Raw genomic sequence first — 24,636 nt, 5'->3', positions numbered from 1 at the left:
GGTTAAAACTACTAATAGTGCCAGTGTGACATACAGGAGATCTGTTCTATATTTCACAGTTTCCCGAGATTCATTAAGAAAAATCATGTAACCTGTGTGCAGCACCTGGTCTGTAATAAAGGTTCAATGGAATAGCAGATACTCCCTTCTGATCAATGGTTAATTGCTCTTCATTGCAAGCTTCTCACTTCCGGGCATCCTACCTTCCTGTGTGTTTTTGCCTCTCAGGTAGTGCTAGCCTACAGTCTTCCATGCATATTTTCAAAGGGCTTTACTATACTCTACTAATAGTCACATGTCCAGCTAGAGACTCCTTCTTCATCACCATTCTTAGCTCACTGAATATTAACCAGGTTGGAGCTGCATGCCAGGCTCCAGAAACAAGTGAAGCCGAGAGAAGAACAGCGTCTGAGCAGCTCTCAGGTAAGAGCCAAAGCTTCCTCACATTGTTAGAAGGGGCAGATGTCTCCACCAGGCCATGAAGCGACATACATACACACTCCACAGAAACTTCAAGAAGAAATCACATTGTTCTTTGACCTGGAAATTGTCACTCACCCAAACATCTGGGGCAGCACTGTCCTGGGGGTGTGTGACTAAGGTGCTGGGGACAAGAGAGAATGGGACAGACTTCTCTCACGCACTGTGTCCTGCCTCCCTAAGAAAAGAGAGAAAAAGCATATTTAGAAAAGTCAATGCACATAGGTGATACAACTAAGATGTCCAGAGCAAATACAAGGCCTTTCTTTAGTATTTGGTTCCAGCAGCAACTGATCAGCTCACTCTAAGTGTTAGACTGGGATTCCCAGCAAGCATTTCTTCCATCTTCCCTGCAGGCCCTATAGATTTCAGCTACAAAAAGATCACCTTCAGTGATATTGTTGTAGACAGTATCCCTCCCAACACCCACCATCTTTCTTTATTATTTCCTTTCTCAAGCCTAGCTTTAGAGTAGGCTTAAGGTAACCAACCATCTCTGTTTTCCTAGAACATGAAACCAGTTTAAAATGAAGAAAGTTAAAACGAAGATCACAACAGAAACAGGCCAGCAAATCCAAGTAAATCCAGGATGAGGGGACTATTCTAATGATCACTGCCTCTGTCACCCACCTGCCTGCTCTGGAAGGTGGATGTTCTGGAAGGCAATGTGCAGGAGGACAATTTCACTGACTACTGAACACTAATAAAATTGTTCACTAGTAATAAGGCTGCAATGGATGACACTGGAATAGCTGGAAGGGCCTATCAGGCCCCATAGCAGCAGTTTTAAAGCTTTTGGATACTTTCTGTATTCCCTCTGTCTAACCCCAAGAACACCTTATCCTTGACACTCCTTCCCATCCTATTGCCCCAACAGCACTCCCCATTTCTCTGCCTATTGGCTATGTGTTCTCTCTGGGAGCCAGAGATGTGAACTTCTCCCATCACTCTGGACCATGGAGTCTCAGTGAGTGTAACTGTTTATTCAGAAAGCTGGAACAAGGAAAACTAGGAGTGCTTCTCAGTCAGTTCACATCTAAAAAACCTGCAAGGCTGGCATGAAGACTGTCCCAATGCAACACAAGTCACTATATACACTTTATGAATTAAGTCTTATTTTTCAGAAGTAGGTAAATCTGGTAGATTATCAGGCAAATGGGATTATATTGAACTGGTGCCAAGTTCCTGCTTAGCCTCCAGAGACTGACCAAAGTGGGAGGTGAAGAAATGAAGAAAATCTAGGTAAATACAGTGACACAGAAAAGCTGGAGTCCCATGGTCTGGGCTCTGCACTGCAAAAACTGCAACACCCTAGAAATGATGGAGGAGGCCCTTCTGTACATATGTTTCTTTCATTGGCTGATGAATAAAATATTGTTTGGCCAATAGAGGCAGGAAGATAGATGGGACTAGGAGATGAGGAGAATTCTGGGAAAGGTGGGCAGAGAGAAAGCGCAAAGACACTATGTAGGTACCAGGAAGAAAGGATGCTCCAGAAGTTCTCTGGTAAGATTAGGCCATGTAGAAACACATAGTTTAGTAGTTATGGGTTAATAATTAAGACAGAGCTATCCAGTAAGAAGCCTTAGCCATCAGCCAACAGTTTTATAATTAATATAACGCTTGTGCATTTATTTGGGGCTAAGAAGGGTGGCGGGACCAGGCTGGACAAGAAATTCCCACAACATGTTTATTACATATAGCTGAGCAGGTAAGCAGGGTTACTGCATATAGCTGGACAGGGAGATGCATTATCACACACAGGTAAACAAGGATGAAGGGTTTGTGGAGCTGGATCAAGGACCCAAGTCCTGCCAATCTCAATAGAAGCAGCCTCTGTAGGGGAGCAGTCTTTAGGCCACAAATATTCTGGGACAGAAAGCCGTAATGGATATTTTCTGCACACACTATCACAACCCCCACACACAAACCAGAAAGTAAGGCTTTGGCATTTCCTTATGAGCCTCAATCCTACCCCCACCCTCTGTGAGGTGTGCTGAGGTAGCACTTAGCCATTCTTTAGTTGGTTTGAGGCTCTGGGGTCCTTGGCATGGCCATGCCTTGGGCATTCCCTCGGGACTTCCTCTGCTTCCTAAGACTAGGTTCTCTGGGATTGGAGTGGGAGAGCTAACTAATAGACTTACAGCTCCTCATTACCTCAGATGGAGAGGTCATAGATCAAGAGGCCTTGGCCAGTGAGGACCTTGGGCCCAAAGAGCCCTGGACCTGAGAAGGAAAGCCCAAGCTGCAGTCATTTCCTCTCAGCCCTGCCAGCTCTGTCTGTGTGAGCAGCAGACATGACTAGCCTTGGCTGTGGGGATCCTATTGGCAGTCACCTCTCCCTAGCCTATCCAGCCCTGTCCTTTGTTTCTACATTCCCTAATTGTTCTAGTCACTTTTATTATTACAGTTTATTTTTTGGTGGGGAAGAAAAAAAAGGAGGCCATGTTAAGTCTTCATAAAGATTTGTTATTTTTAAGCCTCTTTAATGTTGGATTGTTCCCTAAACCAATACAAAACATGCAAAAATACCACAAAATACTCTCCTGTTTTTATATTATTCCCAGATCAAGAATCATTAAAAATCTCCCAAGAATCATGGGTTGTTCTGAGAATTCTCACTCAACTCTGCATAAACCTGAAGTTAGAGATCTGTCATCAAACTTCAGACCTGGGTAACAGGAGTCTGGGCAAGCCACTGAATGGTCTCAGCTTATGCATAAGACCCAGAGGTTATATCCAGAGGGAAGACAGGGCAATGCTGACCCTTGCTTTTGATTTCTAAGGAATTCATCTGTGAGCAATTTCTTAAACTCCAGGTTGCTGGCCGTACAAGGCTGTCTGTGTGCTGGCCTCTCTTAGGTGCACGACAACACAAGCTTTTCATTGATATCCTCTGTTCTTGTTGGATCAGCATCTATTTTTAAAGTATATTTTAAAATTAAAAAGTTTTAAAATATTGCATAATTGCTAAAAGTTAATGTATCCAACACTTTGCAATGCTGGCAGAAGATTATGTGTGCACTGGTAACTTTCCTTGCAGTAAGGTCAAAGAACAAATTTTGCATAGCTAATACAACTGCACTTTGTGTTTCCCTAGAGTCTGTTAAAGTAACTTGAACTTCAGTCTGGCTTAGTCAAGTTTTATTTTGTTTGGGTTGCAGTCTTACAGCACAGCCCAAGTCCCCAGGCTGATTCCAGTTACAGCCTCCAATGAAAGGGCTGGCCCTTCCTAGGAACACAGTTGCAGCTCACAACCTGCTTCTAAAGTTTCAGCTCAGAGGAGATCCTGGTTGAACTACAACCTGTGGCTAAGCTATATACTAACTGTGTTAAAATATCAGAAGCCAACATTTCTAAAAATGGAAATATTCAAGGGTAACTGGTCTACTTCATGCTCTATCAAATCTACGCAAGCACTTTTAAAGTGGCTTCCCTGATGTGGCTCTCTCCCACCCATCCATCCTAGATAGATCCACATATAAAGGACTCTTCTCCAGCACTTACCCATCATTCCATTATTTTATGACACACTTGTTTAAGACTACCATATATATTCTTAGGATATGGGTATGAAAATAACAAAAGAGTCAGTATCTTTATGGAACTTTCATTACCAATTAGCACACTCTCATCTTTGGAAGGCTGAAGATGGCTCAACACTGTGTATAGCACAAAGTTCAACCTATTCAAACTAAAGCCACATGTCCACCAAAACTGCTTCCTTTGTCTCTCAACAAACATTTCCAGACTTCCACACAGATAGGCATGGTCACATGGCTGCTTTCTAATCAATGAAAATAATATAAAACATCTGTAGGCCTGATGCCATCATCAATCCTTGTTTTAATCCTGTATCAGCCAAGGACAAAAATTAAGCCTCTTCTCTCCGTGAAGCCTTCTGGAACCCTTCGTTTCTCAGGAAAGGCCCCTTCTCCATATCTTCTGTTTTATCATTTATCCTTCTCTATTTGGGGGCACATATTATTTTGGGTGCAAATATAAAATCTTTATCTCAAAAGGTGACATAGTAAGAGTTTCTTAGGAGCGGGTACCAGTTCTGTGTTCCTGATGCCCTAGAATCTCATTTAAAAAAATTGTTCAATGAGAGGTAGAGCCTTCACACACATGAGCTCCAGATTCCAGCTGTGTTCTCTAGAGACTGTTAACTGTGGGACACTAATAAATGAACTGGTAGAGGTGGGGGTGGTCTGTGTCCATTTACCTTTGAACCTCCTTGGGTTTGTATATCCTCACTCGGCCAACTGCACTTATTAGCTACTAACTAAATGCCTATGGATGCTGATACGGCCAAGATCAATATCCACACTCAAGATGTAGAGCTGCTGACACAACTCCTTCCACACAACTGAAAGTATGGTGTTGTAATCTATTCACAAAGGACAGGAGTCCCTCTGTGTTCTGACTCTCACCATCCATCTTTCTGTGTAAGAGGCAAGCTTGTTCTCTACAGTCAGCCATGTGTTAAAACTGCACAGTCACATACTTCTCTCACAGCAGCTACATTTAAACAAGGACCTGAAACCTACCTTAGCTCTATTTTTTTTTTAATGTTTTTATACTTGGTTTAGATGATTGAGACAAGAACACAATTGCTTTGTGTCAAAGTTTACCCTGAAGCAGCAATTTTACTGCATAATGAAAATCTGTCCCCCTGAATGGGGTGATGAATGCAAGATGATAAAACCACAGCTCTGTGCATGTGGGATGCCTCTGCAACCCCCAAGGATCCACAGAAAATTGGGGGCTGGAACCTATCCTGTGACATGTGACATGGCATTGCTTCCTTGTTCAGGATGTAGAGCCTGGCTGCCTGACTAGAAGCTGGGAGCAGAGTTGCTAAAGAGCTTTTTAAAATCCCCCCAGGATGTGATACATTGTAGTTGACTCCTTGCTAAATTGTTACAATGAATCAGCAACAGACTCCCACAATCTAGGGGATTTTCCCCTATGCCCTGCTCTTTGAAAAGAATAAAGTTGAAAAGAAGAGGGAAGAGAGCACCTGAGAGGCCAATAAACAAATAGATCTTGAATAGGAAAGGTTGTGTGTGGTCCCTAAATCTTACATCATCACAGCCAGTGGCTCAAAGCCGATTAGTGAACAAAGCAATTGTCCTGAATTATAAACAGGATCCAAACACTGCACAGACAGAAATGGATTTCTTAGCCATATTTTGTTTTGTTCTAGAACTTAATTTCAGAACACTTTGAAAGCACAACACTTGTCAGGGTAAGGGCCTTGGTGTCTGGGTTGTTCAACTCATTTTCCACAATAGTAACAACAACAAACAGGCCAGTCAAAGGTGCAGAACAGTGGGCTTCTGGGCTGTGGAAGCAGAAATAGAGTAGGAAAGAGCACCCACATCCACACACACCCACCCACCCACACACACACACACACACACACACACACACACACACACACCAGGTAGTGATGACAAACAAGATCAGGTTGTGCAAGGGTGTTGTTATCACTTTGACAAAGCCACAGGGAGGGTATCGTCACCCCACAGTAAAAACTGAGCAACTAAATTTGATGTACTTAGGGAAACTTGCCACCCCAAAACACACAAGACAGGGATGAAATGTTAATTCCATTCTAACAATCACCTGATCCTAAGAGCTGCAGCCCAGTTTCCTAACAAAGAGATGCAGTCAAATCAACTGAACAGGGCTTCTTCTCCCTTGAGCTCTGTTTTACATACCCCTGGTCACAACTTTGTGTTTATTAGAAATGACATGGATGAAATGTTTAACCTACATTTTCTTACTTGGACAAAATCCAAATTATATATACACTTTATTTAATCCCAGGGCTTTTTCCATAATGTTTTCTCCCCCCCCCACACACACACACACTTTGCTCTTTTACATGTGAAATAAGGTGTGACTTACGTAGATATCTGAACTTTGGGGGTTTTATCCTCCTTTTCTCGGAAGAGACTGACAGTATTCACCATCCATCCCCATGCCTACCACACAACCCTCTAGTGCAGGCCCTGTATCTGCCTCTTCGGTTTTGTTAAAGACTTTGCTTTGGGTCCACTCATGAGGATGTACCATGCTTATATGTGAAGGCCTATGATGGCTCCTCCTTATTACATAGGCTTCCAGTATAGCATGTGGGTCAGAACCATCCCTGCAACTCCTTGAAAAATAGAATACTGAAGTATTTACTTTAAAATGTTGTAATGCCCAGGCACTTTATTAAAGTCACAATTATGTCCCCAGGCATACTCTTGGCTACATATACACTTGACAGACTGCCTTGTGATGATTTCAGGTTGGGCATGCTGGTGGGACAGGTTACTCTGCTTGTCTCCATCCTGCTCTAAGTATACAGAAAGAAAGAAATTAAAAGTTAGAGAAACACACATACTTGTACACATACAGGCACAGTGCCTTAATGAGACTGATACACTCCAAGGGATGTATCAGTGGACATCACTGGACAATTCTGTCATTGTACAACCCTGATAGAATGATTTTGAATTAATGTGACTCGTGATCACTGGTTGATATAATCTCAAAGACAACTGTCCTATAGCACCCCACTATTAACTGAAACACCCTTACATGGTATAAGAACATGTACGCAACAGCATCTGTGTGGGCTTGCCACTGTAGTATAATAATTTGTGTGTATGTGTCAGATTTACACAATTGATAACAGTGTCTTACCCTTTGACATATTGACTTCTGAGGTGAGAGAATCCCTCACTGTTGGGATGTCCTGCATTATAGCAGGCACACTGCAATACCCCTGCCTCACCATGCACTTCCTGGGGCCTTGGAATCATGTCTTGATGAGAACAGCAGAACTAGATCAATATTTTCTCATGTACAGGACAATGGATTATGGTGGTAAATAAGGATCAGGATAAACAAATAGGCCGAATAGATGTTTATTCAGGGAGAAATAACTTACAACCTAGACAGATGAACACCAGGAAATTCAACCCGATCCTCTCCTGTCCGAGTCACGCCAGAAAGAGAGCCTTTCCTGGCCCCCTCCGACCTCCTTCCACAGGTCACTTCCGCCCATGGCTCCACCCCCCAATGGGTGTGGTCAGTGCCAGAGAAGGACTATCTCACTACAATGGATTGCTCACATGAACTTGAGGCATCAGCCCAAGACAATGGCTTATGCAAAATGCCTCACTAGCAAGCATTTACATAGACTAGCACACATCATAGCTTCTAATGCCTGATGCGTGGATCTATAGTGATCTAGAGGCTGGAGCTTTCTTCTAGGCAGCGTAGTTCACTGTGAGAAGAACCAGGACCAAGCTACTTCCACACTTGGGAAGGAGAATGTCTGTCATGAGACATGGGAGATGCAATGGAGCCTTGGTAGAGCTGTAGCTCACTAACGAGTGTGTTCTGAGGCCCAGAAGGCTTCCTTACTACCTTCTGTGCAAGCCTTGAAAGCTTTTGCCTGAGCATCATGGCTACATGTGAGTTTCTATTTACACATGATAAAACAAATCTTGACTTTGATTTTACACACAGACAGTCAAGGACATGTCAGCAAGACTCCATCAAGATACATATTTGTCTCCTAAAACTCCTTAGTAATAATGAGCCCTGAGGGAGACCTGTTGAACTGACACAGATTAAAGCTCCCGTCCTGCTCACTGATATTGACAGAGCCATGTGCCAACACGCTGCACAGAGGACCATCCTGAAATCAATTCTTTCAGTTTTTCCCATGATTGCAGCTAAGTCTGTTATAAGTGCTGTTTATATCATTACTTTATCTTCCTATTGCTTCTCTAACAAATATGGTGACTTAAAACATATATTTTACATATCATTTTACAACGTTGAAGGTCAGAGATTAGAAAGCAAGTTCATGGAGCTAATGTGGAGGCTGCATCCATTTTTAAGATTCTGAGGGAGAATGTTTCCTTTGTCTTTCTCAGCTTCTAGAGGTGGCCTCAATTCCTTGACTCATGGATTCTTTAAGCATCCTCAAAGCCTATTGTAGCATCTATTAATTTGCCATTGCTGGACCTCTGTGTCCATAATTGCATTCTGACTCTGACCCTTCCCTCTTTCATTGATGAGATTCAGAATAACCATGGGGCAGAAACTAGGCATGCATGTAAGAGGTTCTCTAGATACGGTTATTTAAGGTAGGACTTACCCTAAATATGGATAGCACCATTTCATGGACTGCCTGTTCTGGACTGAATAACAAAAAAGTGAGCTGAGTACCAGTGCCTCCTGACTATAAACACAATGCGACCAGTCACTTCATTCTCTGCCTTCAGGACTCTCCACAGTGATGGACTCAAGCTTTGAGCCCAAATAGGCCTGTTCTTCCTGAACTGGATTTTGTCAGTGTTTTTATGATGGTAACAGGAAAAAGGAACTAAAACAGAGGCAATCCCAGACAATCCAGGCCAATCCTCCAAGGCAGATCCTTAACTTAGGACATCCATACAATCCCTTTCACCACTGCATGGTCACATGCATGGTCTTAGGGTTGGGACATGGACATCTTTGTGTTAAAGGGTGTTGATTACTATTACTATAGAAACAATATTTAATTCCCTGGGGGAACCCAGACGAGACATTTCATGAAGAATGCCACACTATCATTGTAAACATATTCTTTTAAGTTCTCTCATCATGGAAGAAGCTCCAGTTTCCAGTGTTTTCCAGAAAGAGAAGCATTAGCCAAAGTTGGGAATGTCAATCCTGTTGTATGATAAGTGACCTGAATAAATCCAGGAGCATTGACTTCCTCACCTTTTTTATTCTGTCCTTACTACTATAGGCTAGCTACCTTTTCATGGACATCAGCAGCAGTAACTTTTCCAAAGTAGGAAGGATGTACATGGTGCCTTTTTTGACACCATGGCTTTCTCAGTGACACCATGGCAGCTAGTCCTGTTGTCCAGCACTAATTCCTCAAGCTTGCACTACCCTCTGACCCATGTAAATAAGCTTCTCAAGGGACATCAGTGTTTTCATGTGACTTCTAGAATTATACTCTAAGATTTTTGCAAATAGTATAGACAATTGTCTGTTCTGATCTCGGTGAAGGGATGGCACAGGTTGTGCCATGGGGCCTGGGCCTGCCGACACCGAACTGGACCCTGTCTTTCAACAGCTGCAGAAGTGAGTAGCCAAGATACTACGGAGGTGATATGTAACTTCACATTCAGATAGAGGCAGGGCCAGGACATTGTCATGAAATAGGCATCAGGGTAATTACAAAATAAGCAATGGAAATGCCCAATGTTCAATTGATCTTATCCTCCAGGAATACTGCTCCAACGTTATTAAATATATCTGTGCCATCTTCCCCTCCAAACTCTTGATCTTAGCACTTTCCTGTCAATTTCTGAATGGCAACCGTTTAGGGTTTTTGCTTTTGTTTTGTTTTCACTTTAAATTCATTTAAATTTGAAAATTTAAGAAAATTAAGAAATTCTTGCTCTTGTCTAAACTCAAATTTTCTACTCCCAAAGACACAGAAATTATGAATACCCTAAGTGTGTCATTTGAGGGAACATCCAAATGATTGTGGATATTCACATGTCTGACTTCCCTCTTTATCTGTTTTAGAAGTAGGAAGATAAGACTACTCCATGGGACTAAGATCAGATAATATTTCTAACCAAATGCCCTAGAAACAGAAAATGGAGAAGTTCTAGTAGTCCAAACACCCTTTCTAGCCCTGGCCTGCCTGTTTGTCACATAGAAGCAGATGCTGAGGGACAAGTACTCTGTCCCAAGGAAGATGACACTAGGCACTGGGACTGGGTTATAAGTGGTTCTCTCTCTCTCTCTCTCTCTCTCTCTCTCTCTCTCTCTCTCTCTCTCTCTTTCACACACACACACACACACACACACACACACACACACACACTCAATATATAGGCAATCAAAACCACTGAAGATACCATGCAGACCACCCTGGTAGAACATTTTTAACTACCACCTAGAAAAAGAGAGAGAGCACAGATGGGAGAACATGATCTCCTTTCCCTATTTTCCCGTTTTTATCAAAGTTTAGCCTTTCATCATCATCTAAGTAGTCAAAGCTGTCACAAGCCCCCTGCTGACACATCAAACGCTCTCCTTACAGCCTGGTCTACATCCAGAGAGATGAAAAGAACAATCATTCAGAAATCACACCTCCTATGAGTTATAGCTATCCCCCAAAGGAAGGAAATAGCACCATTGTGTAGCATGAGGGAAGCTTTACAGGTTCCTCCAGCTTGTCTACACATAGCAAAGCTGCCCATGTACCTAAAGGAAAGTCTCAGGCACACCTCTGATGGGTCAGAAGGGTCCAAACATACCAGATAGCAGAAACACACACCATTTACCACCGGTGAATCAACTCGCTAAAGCCCTTGATCTGGCCACCTAAACCAGTCCATCAGAGCAGAATATTTCATGCAGCCTCATCTTATTACTGAAGTTATTCATGTGAACATATTTTTTTTCCAAACAGGGTTAAGAGTTCAAGGAGGACAGAAGTACGCCACTGTTTCTTCTGTCTTCCACAGTGAGACCATAGTTTCAACAGAAGTATTTGGGTTTTGGTTAAATGTCTACTCATTTGAGTTGTCAACTAAGACTGAAAATAGTTCAAAGATATCTGTGTTCTATTGAGGTTTCTTAATGTTACAAAAATATTAGTTGTACTGAAATGAATTACTCTTAAATGAGATGTAGCTAAAGGATGAACACCCCCCCACACACACACACACCCCTCCACACACACTATTTTGAAAACTTATATTTAGAAGTCTATTTAAGGTTTTTCAGATACAATATGCTGGGACACATCACTGAAAAATAAAACTATATCTCAACTTCAAATTAATTACTGACAATAACTCCTTATCAAGGAATCCAGGTCTAAGAATTCACTGAAAACGACAGACCAAGTTATAACTCCCTCACTGGGACTCCACTTAAACACTGCAATAGCACTGACCCGCCATCTGATGACCTGTATGTGATAGCACTGACCCACCATCTGGTGATTTATGTGTGAGTCGAGGGCAAGCAGAGAACTCCTGACTGTCCTTGGGCTTTGGAGTGGCCTGCTTGACTGCTATCTGTCTGTCTACCTGCTCACTCTATCTGCTCCTGTCTGGATCTCCACTCTTGCTCCAGATCAGTCCCTGAAGCTGAAAACAACTTTTCTTTCCACTCTGATTCCCTGCAGCCTGACAACAGCTTCATCTCTACAGATGTTTGGGTTCACTATCTTATCATTACACACACTACATGCATCTCATTCCACTCACTTCTGAAACCCCTCAAACTCTTCTGTAGCCTCTAATTTGTATCCATTCCGTGACTCACATACATGAACAGATAAATACATGATGTAGTTTCTGTGTGATGTGTGATATTAAAGTTAATATTACTAACTAAGATTGAAACAAACAAACAAACACAAAACCCTTTCATTCACTTTGGCCAGATTACCAAAATAGACAGAATTATATTGCAAATGAATGTCACTGAAAGCCACTGCCCCTTCCAAATTCATTTGTATTCAGTAAATTCTGATATCATGGAAAGACACAATTGTGCTCATTTATTTTCCTGGCATAATGAGACTGGATTCTAGCACAGCAGAGAGACTAGAGGGTTCTTGCATTATTAATTCAAACTAGTGGCACTCTGAGTATAGGTTTTGTCAACCAATTTTAATTTTCTATTTTGTGGAGACAATCAGGAAGCAGTCCAGTCTTGGCAGGTGTTCAAAGTGATCCTAACTAAGGCCAAATATAATGGAGGAAAAGTGCACAGTCTGTTGAAAACAGATGTGGTAGACCCCAGAGTGATCCAGAGCTAGTACAGTGACAAGTCTGGGAAGGTCTAGTGGGGGTGGGGGACAACTTGATGGGAAATCTTCCCTAAGGTAAGAAGTGATAAAACACTTCACTGAGCCTGATGTCTGAAGAAATTACCAACACGGCACATTTGTCACTCTTATCATCCTAAGCTGCAGGACCACTGATGTTGGTGCAGATATTACAGGAGAAAGAATGCTGAAACAACATCTCACAGGAGCTGTGCCACCAAGACCCTTGCAATGCAAACCCTGCAGATACAGCATCCCTGTAAGGGAATAACATATATCAAAAGAAAACTGACCTTGGCCCATGCCACTTCCCCCTTGACCTCACACTGCTCTGTCACTTCATAGATAATGGTAGTGTACAAACCAAGAAGCAACAGAAGTTGTGTCTGAGCCAGGGAAATGGCCTAGGGAAAATAGTAATAGTGCCAAACAGTGAAAGAAACTTTCCTAGTGCAGGAAAGCAATAGGTCCTTCACAGTGAACTTCGATATCCTAGGAAAACGGGTCATCATCCTCCAGTGAGACCACTATCAGCACTATTCAGCATGTGGCAGACCAAGTGTCTCATAGCCACAAGGCATTAGTGTGCAAACAGCCTTATATATTAAACAGAAAGAAAAAAAATCGAATGGCCTCTGAAAAAACAGTGCATTATAAAGGTTAAGTTCAACCTAGAACAATATCAATTCAGGGTTGTGGTGTCAATTTCAAATGTCCCCAAAGGCTTTAAATAGATTTGATCACCAACTTGGCCACTGCTGGAAAGTGATACTTTCAAGTCCCAAAGCCTCACCTCAACCCTTAGTCAGAATGGTGAAATCACAATGGGTTACCATCTCAGTACAGCCACAGCTTGGGGAAGTTTGCCTGGCTAGACACAGGGTCTGAGTGGACAATAGGCCCACAATTGGTAATTTGCTAGGCTGTCTCCAAAGTCCTCTCCTTGAAGGTGTAGACAGATGTGTTGAACTTTTAGCTACAAGAAAGATGGTAGAAGTTTTTATCCAAGAAACATAATGACTACTCTACTTTAGAAAATGACACAGAATCGATGACAGGTCTGAATTTTTTCAAAGTCTATAACTTGTTGGATAGACATTCCAGGGTTTGTCAGGATTACCCTAAGTGATGAAAGGAAAACCACAGACAGCCTCCATGACTCACAGGAAGTTATTCTAAGTGTAGACGGCCATGCTTGACCACAAATTAAAGGATGTCCAAAGCACCTAAAAGAACTACCAGAGCGTCACTGGTCAGTGAACCTGAGACAAATCTTTCAGAATATGACTAATGTTCCTCTAAAATCAATGTTGTAGGAGTGTCCCTGGGAACAAATGTCCTGGACACAGGTAGGCAGCTATGCAAAAAGATCTACCACATTGGTAACCAGGCTACCTTGAGAATGGGGATGTAAAGATTATCACAATACAATGTATGAGATTGCAAAGAATTAATAAAAATATTTTCAGATTTGTATATGTGTGAATAGCTTTGTAAGTTTGAACAACTGCTGATTAAGTTTTGAAAGTAACCAGGTGTGGTGGTACATGCCTTTAATCCTAGCATTTCAGAGGTCACAGCCAGCCTGATCTATGGAGTGAGTTCTAGGATAACCAGGGCTACACAGAGAAACACTGTCTCTGGAAAAAAAGGAGGAGTAGTAGGAAGAGAAAAGAAGAAAGAGAAGAAGAAAAAGAAGGAGGAAGAGGAGGAGAAGATAGATGGAGGTTCTGTCCCACCTGGTCACACACAAATAAACACATAGAGCCTTATATTAGTAATAAACTGTTTGGCCAATGGCTTAGGCTTCTTACTGGCTAGCTATTTCTTAATTATTAACCCATAACTATTAATCTATGTGTTTCTACATGGCCTTATCTTTCCAGAGAATGCCCAGCATCCTATCTTCCCAGAAGGTACATGGCACCCTTCTGGCAGCTCCTCTGTGCATCTCCCTAGAATTCTCCTCATCTTATAGCCCAGTCTATACTTCCTGCCCGGCTACTGACCAAGCAATATTTGATCATCAACCAACAAAAGGAACATATATAAACAGAAGAACATTTCCCCATCAGAGGAAGTAGTAGTAGTTTTGAAAATAAAAAGATCCAATTAAGAATTTACACACTGAATGCTGAGAACACATACACACACATTGGGGGGGGGGTAAAATTTTTTTAAAAACAAAACAAATCAATCAAACAAGCAAAACCTTTTGAGGAGCCATGCCATTAAGAAAGAAGGTCATTACTCAATATCTGATTGCTAAGTTCAGAGAACTGATGTAAGGGAGTAGCTCAATGTGTATAGAATCATAATAAAAAGCCATTTTCACTTTAAATATGTATAATAGTCAACACCTAGCTAAAATGCACACCAAGCTCTGGATGAATGTCTCTAATGGCTTTCTCCTGTTCTTTATATGAGCTCTTGCTACAGGCTTTTATTATCCTTTACAATTTATAGGTGAAACAGCTCAAGCTTGCAGAGGGCTGTAGGCTCCGAAGGCGAGCTCAGCTGCATGGGTTTCTTCCTTTCTGCCATGTCAGCTTCTAGTTTTCCTTAACTCTGAACCTGCAAATGCTGTCTTAGTTTTATTAAATTTGGGACATGTGTTTGTACTTGTTTTAGGGAACAGGATTTTGAAATCATATTTTCCCTTTGAGTGTTTAATTCGTTTCTCTCTATCTATAGTTTGGACTATAAGTTCCATATTCACAGATTCTTTTATTTGTACAAATTTCACAACAAAGCTATTTTGGAACATTTAAGAAAACATTCATGCAAACACTTTGTACCTAACTGTCGGATTAATAAAATCACCTTTACACCAAGTTTTCATCTTTTGTTTTTTATCCACAATGCTGGGTGACAGATACAACTATGATGCTTAAGGTAAGGCACTTTTTTTGTGAGTGTTTTAAAGTTTCTGTGAAAAATTATGATCCATACACTGCTTCTTTCAATTCTAAACTTTTAAGTTTCTGTTATTTAAGTAAAATACTATAGACTCGGTGAAATGCTGATTCTGAGCCTAATCCTCCTGTGCCAAGTTCCCCTGCCATGGCATGCTTTATTACTGATGCAGTTAGAGTTTCCACATCATGGCATCTTTTATTACTGACTCAGTAAGGCTGGCCATCTTCATAGCACACTGATTCAAGAGAATGCTTCATTTATGATTTCAGAAACACAGGCTGCCTGGAAGCTGGGAAGGAGAGGGGCATGATCTACAGATACCTCCATTCATAAGATCTGTTCTAGAACACCCGAAACAGCTCTTAACCCAGAAACACAGATGCTAATGCTCTCATGTAGAACACACAATGCCTTCCACCTTGTCACCATCTAGGGGTGAGATAGGAGCCTTTGCCTTGGAGTTTCACTCAGAGTTCATAAACAGCTTTTGTCACGTAGCTATCTATACAAAAATGAAATATTCTATTTAAACATGGAGGATGATATTTGGAGCCCATGCACTGAAAACCTAGCCAGAAAACAATGTCTGGAAATGCCACAGACCCCAGAGGAGAGCCTCCTGATGCCCTATTACCAAATGGATACACTATCAGCATCCTAACAATTACTCATCCTTATGCCATACATGAGGCACTCACTTATCATCCAAGAAGCCTCTTTTGATGCAGATGGAAACTATTTCAGAGACAAAAATAGCCAATATCTGCTCATAAATATTTCAACCAATCAGAACTAGCCAAGTTCCGATTACTAACTGATTAATGTGTTAGTTACTGGGCGTACTGAAGAAATCCATTTTAACATGAGACTTGTTTACTTTATATCTAAATGATAGTGTTTTCCTTGCATAGCTGTTGCAAAATTTATGTGTCTAAAGTGAACAGCACAAAGCCTGGACTAGAAGGAAATGGAGAGAAATGAACTTTCAGCCTTCTCCCTCCATTACTGTGTTTGGTCTTAGTCGGTTAAAGCATGTTCCACTGGCGGAGAGAACAAAGCTAAGAAGGATACAAGGCTGCAGTGACTTTTTCTCTGAATAAGTTGGAGAATGTTAGTGTTTTCCTTGGCATAAGGAACACATGGGGCAGTCTTTGGGGTATACGGTAGTGTATACATCACCCATGTTATTTGCATAAAATGTCAAAGCACTTTCTGAATATATGCAATGTGACAGCTGCTGTCACAATATATTTCTGTAAGTTCTGCACAGATTTGCTAAAATAAACTTACAAGTGTTTGTTTTCCTAAGGAGGGGTTTGTTTGGGGGCGGGGTAAGCATTTCATCTCACTATACAAAGTAACACATGCTGTCATGCTTCCCTTACCCATGCCACAAGCAGGCTGCTGTTCTCCAGAGCTATGTACAGCAACAGCAAGGACATAGTAGGCCACTGTATTACCTTTTCCTTCAAAATACACTGTATGTTAAAAACCAGCATTGAGAGGTGCAACAGTCCCCATCAGAGAAGATGGAATGAAGCAGATGACTGTGACCCTTCTGGCAAGTTGACCTATCCCCAGAGTAGCTGTCCATATTTCTACATAAAGGACCTATCCAGATATGGAAAACAACAGCAGTTCCTTACCAACATGAGCCAACCTCCTTCCTCTTCTTTCAAAGAAACCACGACTTCAATTGACATGAGTAATCTATAGAAATTTCTAACATAACAGGTTAGAGGAGCTTTCCAATATAAAATGCCCATTATGAAATTGATAAGATTGGGTTTTAAAAAGTGAAATGGGTGCTTTTATTATAAGACATTTAATGAAACTCAGAGAATACAGGATGACCATGAACATACATATTTTGGGTAAACTCTGACCAGCATTATTATTATTATTATTATTATTATTATTATTATTATTATTATGTGACTCAATCCCATAGATCAACAGCATCCAATCTGAGGACCATAGGCTATGTTCAGCCACAGATAGTCATGAATGCATCCCAACACAAGAACCACACACTGTAAGAAATTATGAGGGTTTTTTTAGGCCTCAACTGTACAATTCTTGATCCTGAACTTTGTAGATGACAATGTCATTTCACAATACCAAAAGGGTTGAACATGTCTAATATACCTACAGGGTCTTTTCTATTTGAGGGATATGTGCTGAGAATTTTTGCTTATAAAGTCTTCTTACACAGGTACATACTTTTAATGCCATGATTCAGGGAAGTGTAGGTACAACCACTGTGAATCTGAGTTAAGCTTGGTCTCTAGAGTGATACCCTGCTTCAAAATCAAACAAGCAAACAAACAAAACAAACAAATCAAACAAATAGTCTTTACATTGAGCAACCAACAAATTGAAAAACTCCTGATAGTCTTTGATTATTTTTTCTTCTCATGTACAAATATTATATGACTCAATGATCAGTTTTATTGTCTGTTTGCTTGTCCCAGATGGTACTGTCAGTTTAAGCTGCCTTAGGATTCCCATTCTTTGGGGTTTTTTTGTTTGTTTGTTTTTGTTTTTGTTTTAATTTTTTTTCAGAATTTCTTGTATATTTTACTATAAACAAAAAAGACTTCTATATACAGTCTCTAGCGATTGTACAAACCAGGTTGTCCAGCCTATTCCTGACATTTTTTCAACATTTATAAATACTGTAGTATGAAAACTCCCCCTCCCATACCCATTGAAAATAATGCTGTGCAAATTTCCCTGGGAAGATTATGTGGGCTATGCAGTTTCCATGCCTCTAAAGGGGCATTTGTTAGGATAAGCAGAGGTATTTCACCTTCTGCTTTTCAGTCTAGCAACTTTGCCTTGAATCCCTAAATCTGGGAGGCCTGTAAAAGTGACACATTGTAAACAGGAAGATCCCTCATAGACCTCTCTCAGTGGGTGGGAAGGCAGAGCAAAGGCTGAGGGATGGCTTCTTACTCAGGGCCCTTCCAAGTGTGTGGGCTGCCACCAGGTCATGGTGAGTTTGAGACTGGGCTGCTCAGGTCACAGGAACTGAGCAAACAGTACAACCAGGCTAGAGGTATGGGAATGCCACAAGGACACCACCATGGGAACAGACCTCACCTCACTCAGGTGCTGTGGTATTTGAAGAGGCAAGGAAGACAACAACATGGATGCCATCCCCATATCTCTGCCTAGACATTTGCTCCTTCACACTGAAATCAGAATTACTTTCTTTTTAATGTGTGATGTTTGAAGCAGATGCATTAGGCATTATTTATTTTACTTATGACATACAAATTTGACTCAACATAATCAAATAATTTAGTCAACAGCTATGTCTCTCACTCACCATTATATCCCAGGACTAACACAGTATGGATCCCAGCAGGCACTTTTCATGATTAAAATTTACTGCCCATTTGATAGTTTGTTATGATAATAAAATTCTTAGTGATGAATTCTAAGCCACTAAGAAAGGCCTCACCTTGCTGATGAACTCCTAGAAACTATGAAAGGCCTCAACAATAATTCAGATAAGAATCAGCCTAATCAGACTAATCGCTGTCTCCTGAGCCTGGATGTCCATCTCACCACATAGAGTCAGCCAGAAAGACAAAGACATGCAGTTTCTGACTCAGGCTCCTCTCTTCCATGTCAAGTAGGTGGGATTCATGGTACACACCAAAGGAGAGAGGAGATGCCTCATTGACATTTCTAACACACATGGGAACCGAATTTAAAAAAACAAAGAAAGAAAAAAAAGAAAGAAAGGCTAAGTATGAGAGAGAGAAGAGAGAGAGAGAGAGAGAGAGAGAGAAAGAGAGAGAGAGAGTAAGAGAGAGGTTGCTTTTGGGTAAATTAGATAGATTCTAAATCTATGCTATCATATGTGCAAAAGAGTGGTTTTTAAACTGTTTGATATTAGCAAATGTTTACACTCAAAATATCTGAATGCACCAAAGATGCTGACTTTGGTTACACCTTTGTGTTGCAGTGCTATAATTGAAGTTAAAACTCAAGCAGTTTAAGAACATTTCAAAATAACAAGAACTTATCACATGGTAATACAAATAATCCATTTAATGAAAAATTTTCAAACACCGTGACAAGAGTGGCATCTTATATAGTTTTGAGACTCTCACACTGCTTTGTGTTCCCCTATAATTTATCATGCTGTGTGGTTTGCAGCATGGCTTATAAAGAAAATATAAGCTTACACAGACATACAGTTGGAAAACAGAAGAGAATTGTAATCGTCCTGCCATGTAACCATGAGTAGTCTTCTCAGATACAATACCAAAATTTATCACTCTTAAGAGTCAGTTAAAATATAAAATAGAAGGTCAAATCAATAAGCTATTCTCTATTACATCAAAATCTACTGCCTGTCTTATACTTTAGACATTCCATTTTTTTCTGGATCATTTGGAAAGCACTGATATTGAGATATATACCAAATGTTGATACATTTCACTATTAAATGTCAAAATAAATTACATTTATTTCAGAAAGTATACTACTTGTATTCAGAAAAGCCTTTCCATGTCAACAAGTTGTCAAACAGTAACATATAAAAATTCTCTGAAATCCTAATTTTCAGGTAAAAGTTCAAATTTGTCTCTAAAAACCGAATGTCACCACTTGTTGACTCTGAATAACATACAGCATATTTTTTTTTTCTGTTTTAACAAAATATTTGTCTGTAAAATACCCAAATCTATAGAGTCATAAGTTTTCTATCTGTTCTTTCAAGGAAAAAGTGGAATTCCATGGAAATAGTAATTAGAAAAGTTCATAATTCAGATGAAATCACAAACTTTTTTCCTATAGAAATCTACTGGAATTCATCACAGCACAACTTTCTGGCAAACATTCTCTGTCAAAAGGATAAATGGTGTAGGGTAATAGTATTGAAAAGCTAATAGCTTTCAGATTCCTTGGAGAAGTTATTTTTCTTATTCTTTTGCTACTGAGAAGACACAGTAGTGAATACACAATGGCTACTGAGCCATGTCAAGGCTTTAACACTTCTATTCATCATCCAAGCAAACTGAACACTAAAAAAAAGATCAATACAATAATGTGTTGATATTGTTTAAAAAATTACTTGAATCCCTCAAGTACCTTGAAATAGTCTGGGGATTCTCAGCCGCCCAAGGACTGCACTTTCACAATCTCTGGCTTAAATGCTTTGACTTTTACATTCTTGAGGTCTACTGCCATGAAGTGGATCTCACAAATATGACAAACAAATCAAAGTACAGCAGCACATTTGGGTCATGGAAGTGAACTGTACAGTCCCTGGGAAATAAAGTACATCATCACTTATATCAAGAATTCACTTAGCAGACCATAATATCTCGTGAACTATAAGGCAGAAGGAGTGGGGAGCAATAAAAGGCCACCCAAAGCACCAGCCAGATATGGGCAATCAGAGTCAGTAAAACTATCAAGAATCCGTATTAATCCTTACATTCATATTTGCAGGCATTTAATAGAAAAAAGGAGAGCCCACTGTGTGGCATAAAGAATGAAGTAAGTATGGGAGTGAGAAAGAACAGATGCTTAGGACTCCACAGTTTGTACCCTTTCTCTAAAAGCACATCTGTCATCGACTTCAGCTGAGAAGACCAACAAAGGACTTTTATAAATAAACACAGTGGTCATTTTCATTTCACTAACCCTGAATTTTTGCAATCAGTCTGATGGTTCTGGAAAGCCTAAGAGCTATTCTCTGTAACACTTTAAGCAGGATGGCTTCTTAAGAGGTTAGTTGTAAATGAGAAGCTGAAAGCACCAGAATTGGGGTGCTAAAGTCCACAGCATTGCCATGTCAGCTGCTGCATGGGTTTTGACCAAAGCAGCAAAGGAGAAATTTCCATAGCCCCCTCATGAGGGATTACTATATGATAATTTGATCAACAAAAAAGGAATAGCCCACTGGAGAACCTGTGGCTTCCAACAGTGGGTATTGCCCAATAAAAGTCATAGTTTGCCTCATGACCCCAAGACTCAGTCCCTTCCCAATTCCCACTTAGTAAGGGTTCCCCAGTCTTATTCTGTTTACCCTCTCCCAAACTCCCCAATGGGACCATTTGTCTGAGCTGGGTTGAGGGGCCCAGCGGGGGGGGGGGGGGGAGGAAGGGGCTTACTCTTGTGTGCCTGACTCTGTGCTTAGGTGAATTTCAGATTTTTCAAATGTAAACAAACTAGCTCCACACCCACAGATGTGACTTCCAGACAAATATAAAAGCATGCTTAGAAATCAAAGGAAGAAATTCAGAACACTTTTATAAGAATTATAAATCACCGGATTAAAAGATTAAGTTAAGATTTATGATTTCCTCAACGAAGTATCTTAAGGGAGTCATGTTTGTTATGATGCAGGAGCAAACTATTCTGAAGCTTGTTATAAACAACAATTACATCATAATTGTATACACGTATTTTGTATGGAGCCCACGCATTCAATTGTCTGTTTGTTAAGATGCACTTCTGAAGTGTTGCTCACCAATTGCTGCATCCTCCACGGTTCTGGATCACTAAACACTATATTCTATCTGTCTTCCTTTTGGTGCTCACATCAGATGTAGCCAAGTCACATGCTAAGAATATTTAACAGCATAAATACAAGCCACGCCTGACACTTCTGTGTAAGAATGAGTGAACAGCAAAAACTTTGATTAACTCAGAAACATTCAGGATTTGTATTATTAGTATTTGTGTCAGAATGTGGCATATCAAGACATGAGTCTCAGTAAAGAAAACTAACACAGTGTGCATCTACTGTTCCTGGAGTTGCCAGGCAATATCTAAAACAGATGAACTAGGAAAGAGCTGTACACAGGTTCTACTGAGTAAAGGGCGAAGGATCCAAGAAGAAGCAGGCATTGGAACCAGTCACTTACAGAAGAGGACCTATTATGAGAGATATTAGTCATAGCCACATATTAATTTAATTTAAGCATAAAAATCTATTGAAAACTGAAGGAAAAAACACTCTATAGACTTGTAATTTATTTCAACTACTGTTTCCATCCTGTTTCTGTAAAGCCAAACTTAAAGAAAAAAATAGCAAAGCTTTAGGAAGGAAGGGTGACTTTCACCCCCCCCCAATGTTGGTTTACCTAAACAAATGGCAAAGTATGCAACATATTAATTTAATCTTAAATTTTTTTTAACTTACTGACTGAGCAAAAATATTTCACAGAAACTTTCCTCTCCAAAAAATGTGCAAAAGCAGCATTAAATAAATTAATTCCAAACATGGTAATAGATGAATGTAAATGTTTACTGTGTCAATGGAGGAGCAAACAGCAATTGCAATATCATATGCAAATTACTTCTCCAAACTGTGATAGACATTCAACTTCTATAAAATTCTCACTTCCTACAGTATAATTCAATATTTTCCAGAAGATTCCATGACTTCCTCTTAATTGGTATTTATGATCAATGTCTCTAATAGGAATTGAAGGTGTGTCAAAGGCCTCATAAGTCTAACAATCATTTCAGAGTTTGAAAAACTGATGTTGGAAGCTGGGAGGAATGAACTCAAGGCAGCAAAGACAGAAAGACTGAGAGAGACAGAGATAAGGGGAGACACTGGAAAAATACACCCAAGAGGAAGTTTTCTGAAACACATCCCTTGGACCACTGCAACAGCTATCTATCTTTCTTCCAGGAAAGTCACCACCAAGTCACACCATCCAGTCACACCACCCAATCACACCAGGTTACTTCACTATGCACTGGATATATTAGTCCACTTCATGTCACAATAATGCCATACCTGACATGGGCGACTTGTGCAAAGACAGGCTAATTTTTGTCTCCAGTTCTGGAGACTCAAACCTAAAGGAGAGTGTCTCCATCAACCTGAACCTCTGAAAAAGCAGTTTATTGCTGCAGAAACACTTGAGAGAATGTTCATCTATTAAACTACATCAGAGAGATAAGGGACATGCAGGGATCCCACCACCCCTCAGGATATGTCCCCAGTGGCTTAAGTATGTTCATAACACTCCACCTCTTAAAGATCTACACACATCCCAGTAATACCACCCTGGAACCAAGTCTTAACATCCAAACTATAGTACTGAGAATCTGGTTCTCAACTGATGGTTACAGTATGAACATATTCTAAGTAAAGCGTGTGGATTCCCAAACTCATATGAAGACAACAAAGAAAAGCCTTACATGACAAAATGAAACAATATGGATATTGGATCTAAGATGTTAAATCATAATTTCTCTGGGTCAACTGGAAAACTCTAAAGGCGTACAATATGAGGGCAATAAACTTGTTACTTCTAAAGCGGTGTTATTTGCATGAGACAGTATCTCTTGTGTAAAGTGAAGGTTGGGTTTCTGTAGTATACTGTTTCCCCTGTAGTACTTTCAAAACAGTTTGAATCTCATTTTACTGCTAGTTTCAAAACTGTTCCAAATGGGCCCAGGTCCCTCATGTCACACATCCCTCTCAGTGACAGGAGATACACTACTGTTCACTTTGGACCCCAAGGAAAATCCCAGGCAGATGATCTGCTATACTGTCACAATTGAGAGCAGGAGGCAATTACTGTTTCTCAGACAGATACTGGTCATGGCAGGAGAGAAAAAGGGAGCTACTTGGCCATTTTTGCTAACATCCTTTCCACCCCTTCTCTTGCCACTAATTAATTAACTTCCTTTTTACTTGGCAAATATCAAAGGGATTATTTCCCTGAGTCATAGGTGATTGCGTGATGTTGACTCTAAGTTATCCTTTCAGGATATTCTAGGTTAAGTAGTAGGAACTCAGGAAGTTGCCTTTAGCAAGGCTCCTTTATATGGTCTACCAAGTCTAGTGAAGACATTAATTAAATGCTAAGTTGGGATTTCCTAGTAGATGAAACTTACACACAGGAGCTTGGGTTCTTTCTCAAAGGTTCTGAAGGCTCACATACTTTGCAATCTTTTTTGGCATGCAGAAATCAAAAGTTCATCTACCTTGACACCATGGAAAGGGAAGAAAGGAAGGGTTCCCATGCTTTCCTCCTCATTCTGAGTTCCCCAAAACCAAATCAGAATGAGAAGCCAAAATGCAACACAAAAACTAAAGGAACTCCTCAAAGAAGGTCTCAGAGAGAGAGAGAGAGAGAGAGAGAGAGAGAGAGAGGGAGAGAGGGAGAGAGGGAGAGGGAGAGGGAGAGGGAGAGGGAGAGAGGGAGAGGGAGAGGGGCAGGGAGAGGGAGAGGGAGAGGGAGAGATAGAGGGAGAGAGAGAATCACAGAATGTACCACCAAGTAGATTTTTTTCCAGTTCAAAGAGTTTTAAACCTTTCAAGAATTAAAGCTGATTAGGCAATTTGGAAGGAATTCCTGAAAGGCTGCTTGAGATGAAAG

At 40.5% G+C, this 24,636-nt stretch overlaps 1 protein-coding gene across 2 annotated transcripts in view; it reads right to left on the bottom strand.

Moving 5' to 3' along the window:
- Positions 1-24,636, bottom strand: part of Bmper (BMP binding endothelial regulator) — a 267,199-nt gene that overhangs the window by 133,084 nt on the left and 109,479 nt on the right. For both annotated transcript variants that reach the window (XR_007835287.1, XM_051196995.1), the window contains exon 7: positions 559-658. Coding sequence is in view for 1 of the 2 variants with exons in the window: in XM_051196995.1 (XP_051052952.1) it covers positions 559-658 (100 nt within the window). In the remaining variant the exon portion in view is untranslated. The remainder of the gene's footprint in view (positions 1-558; positions 659-24,636) is intronic.

The sequence above is a fragment of the Phodopus roborovskii genome, unplaced genomic scaffold (genome assembly GCF_943737965.1).
Source record: "Phodopus roborovskii unplaced genomic scaffold, PHOROB, whole genome shotgun sequence".
Classification (NCBI taxonomy): Eukaryota; Metazoa; Chordata; class Mammalia; order Rodentia; family Cricetidae; genus Phodopus; species Phodopus roborovskii.
The sequence above is the reverse complement of the archived record's forward strand: the minus strand, read 5'-3'. Positions and strand labels throughout refer to the sequence as shown.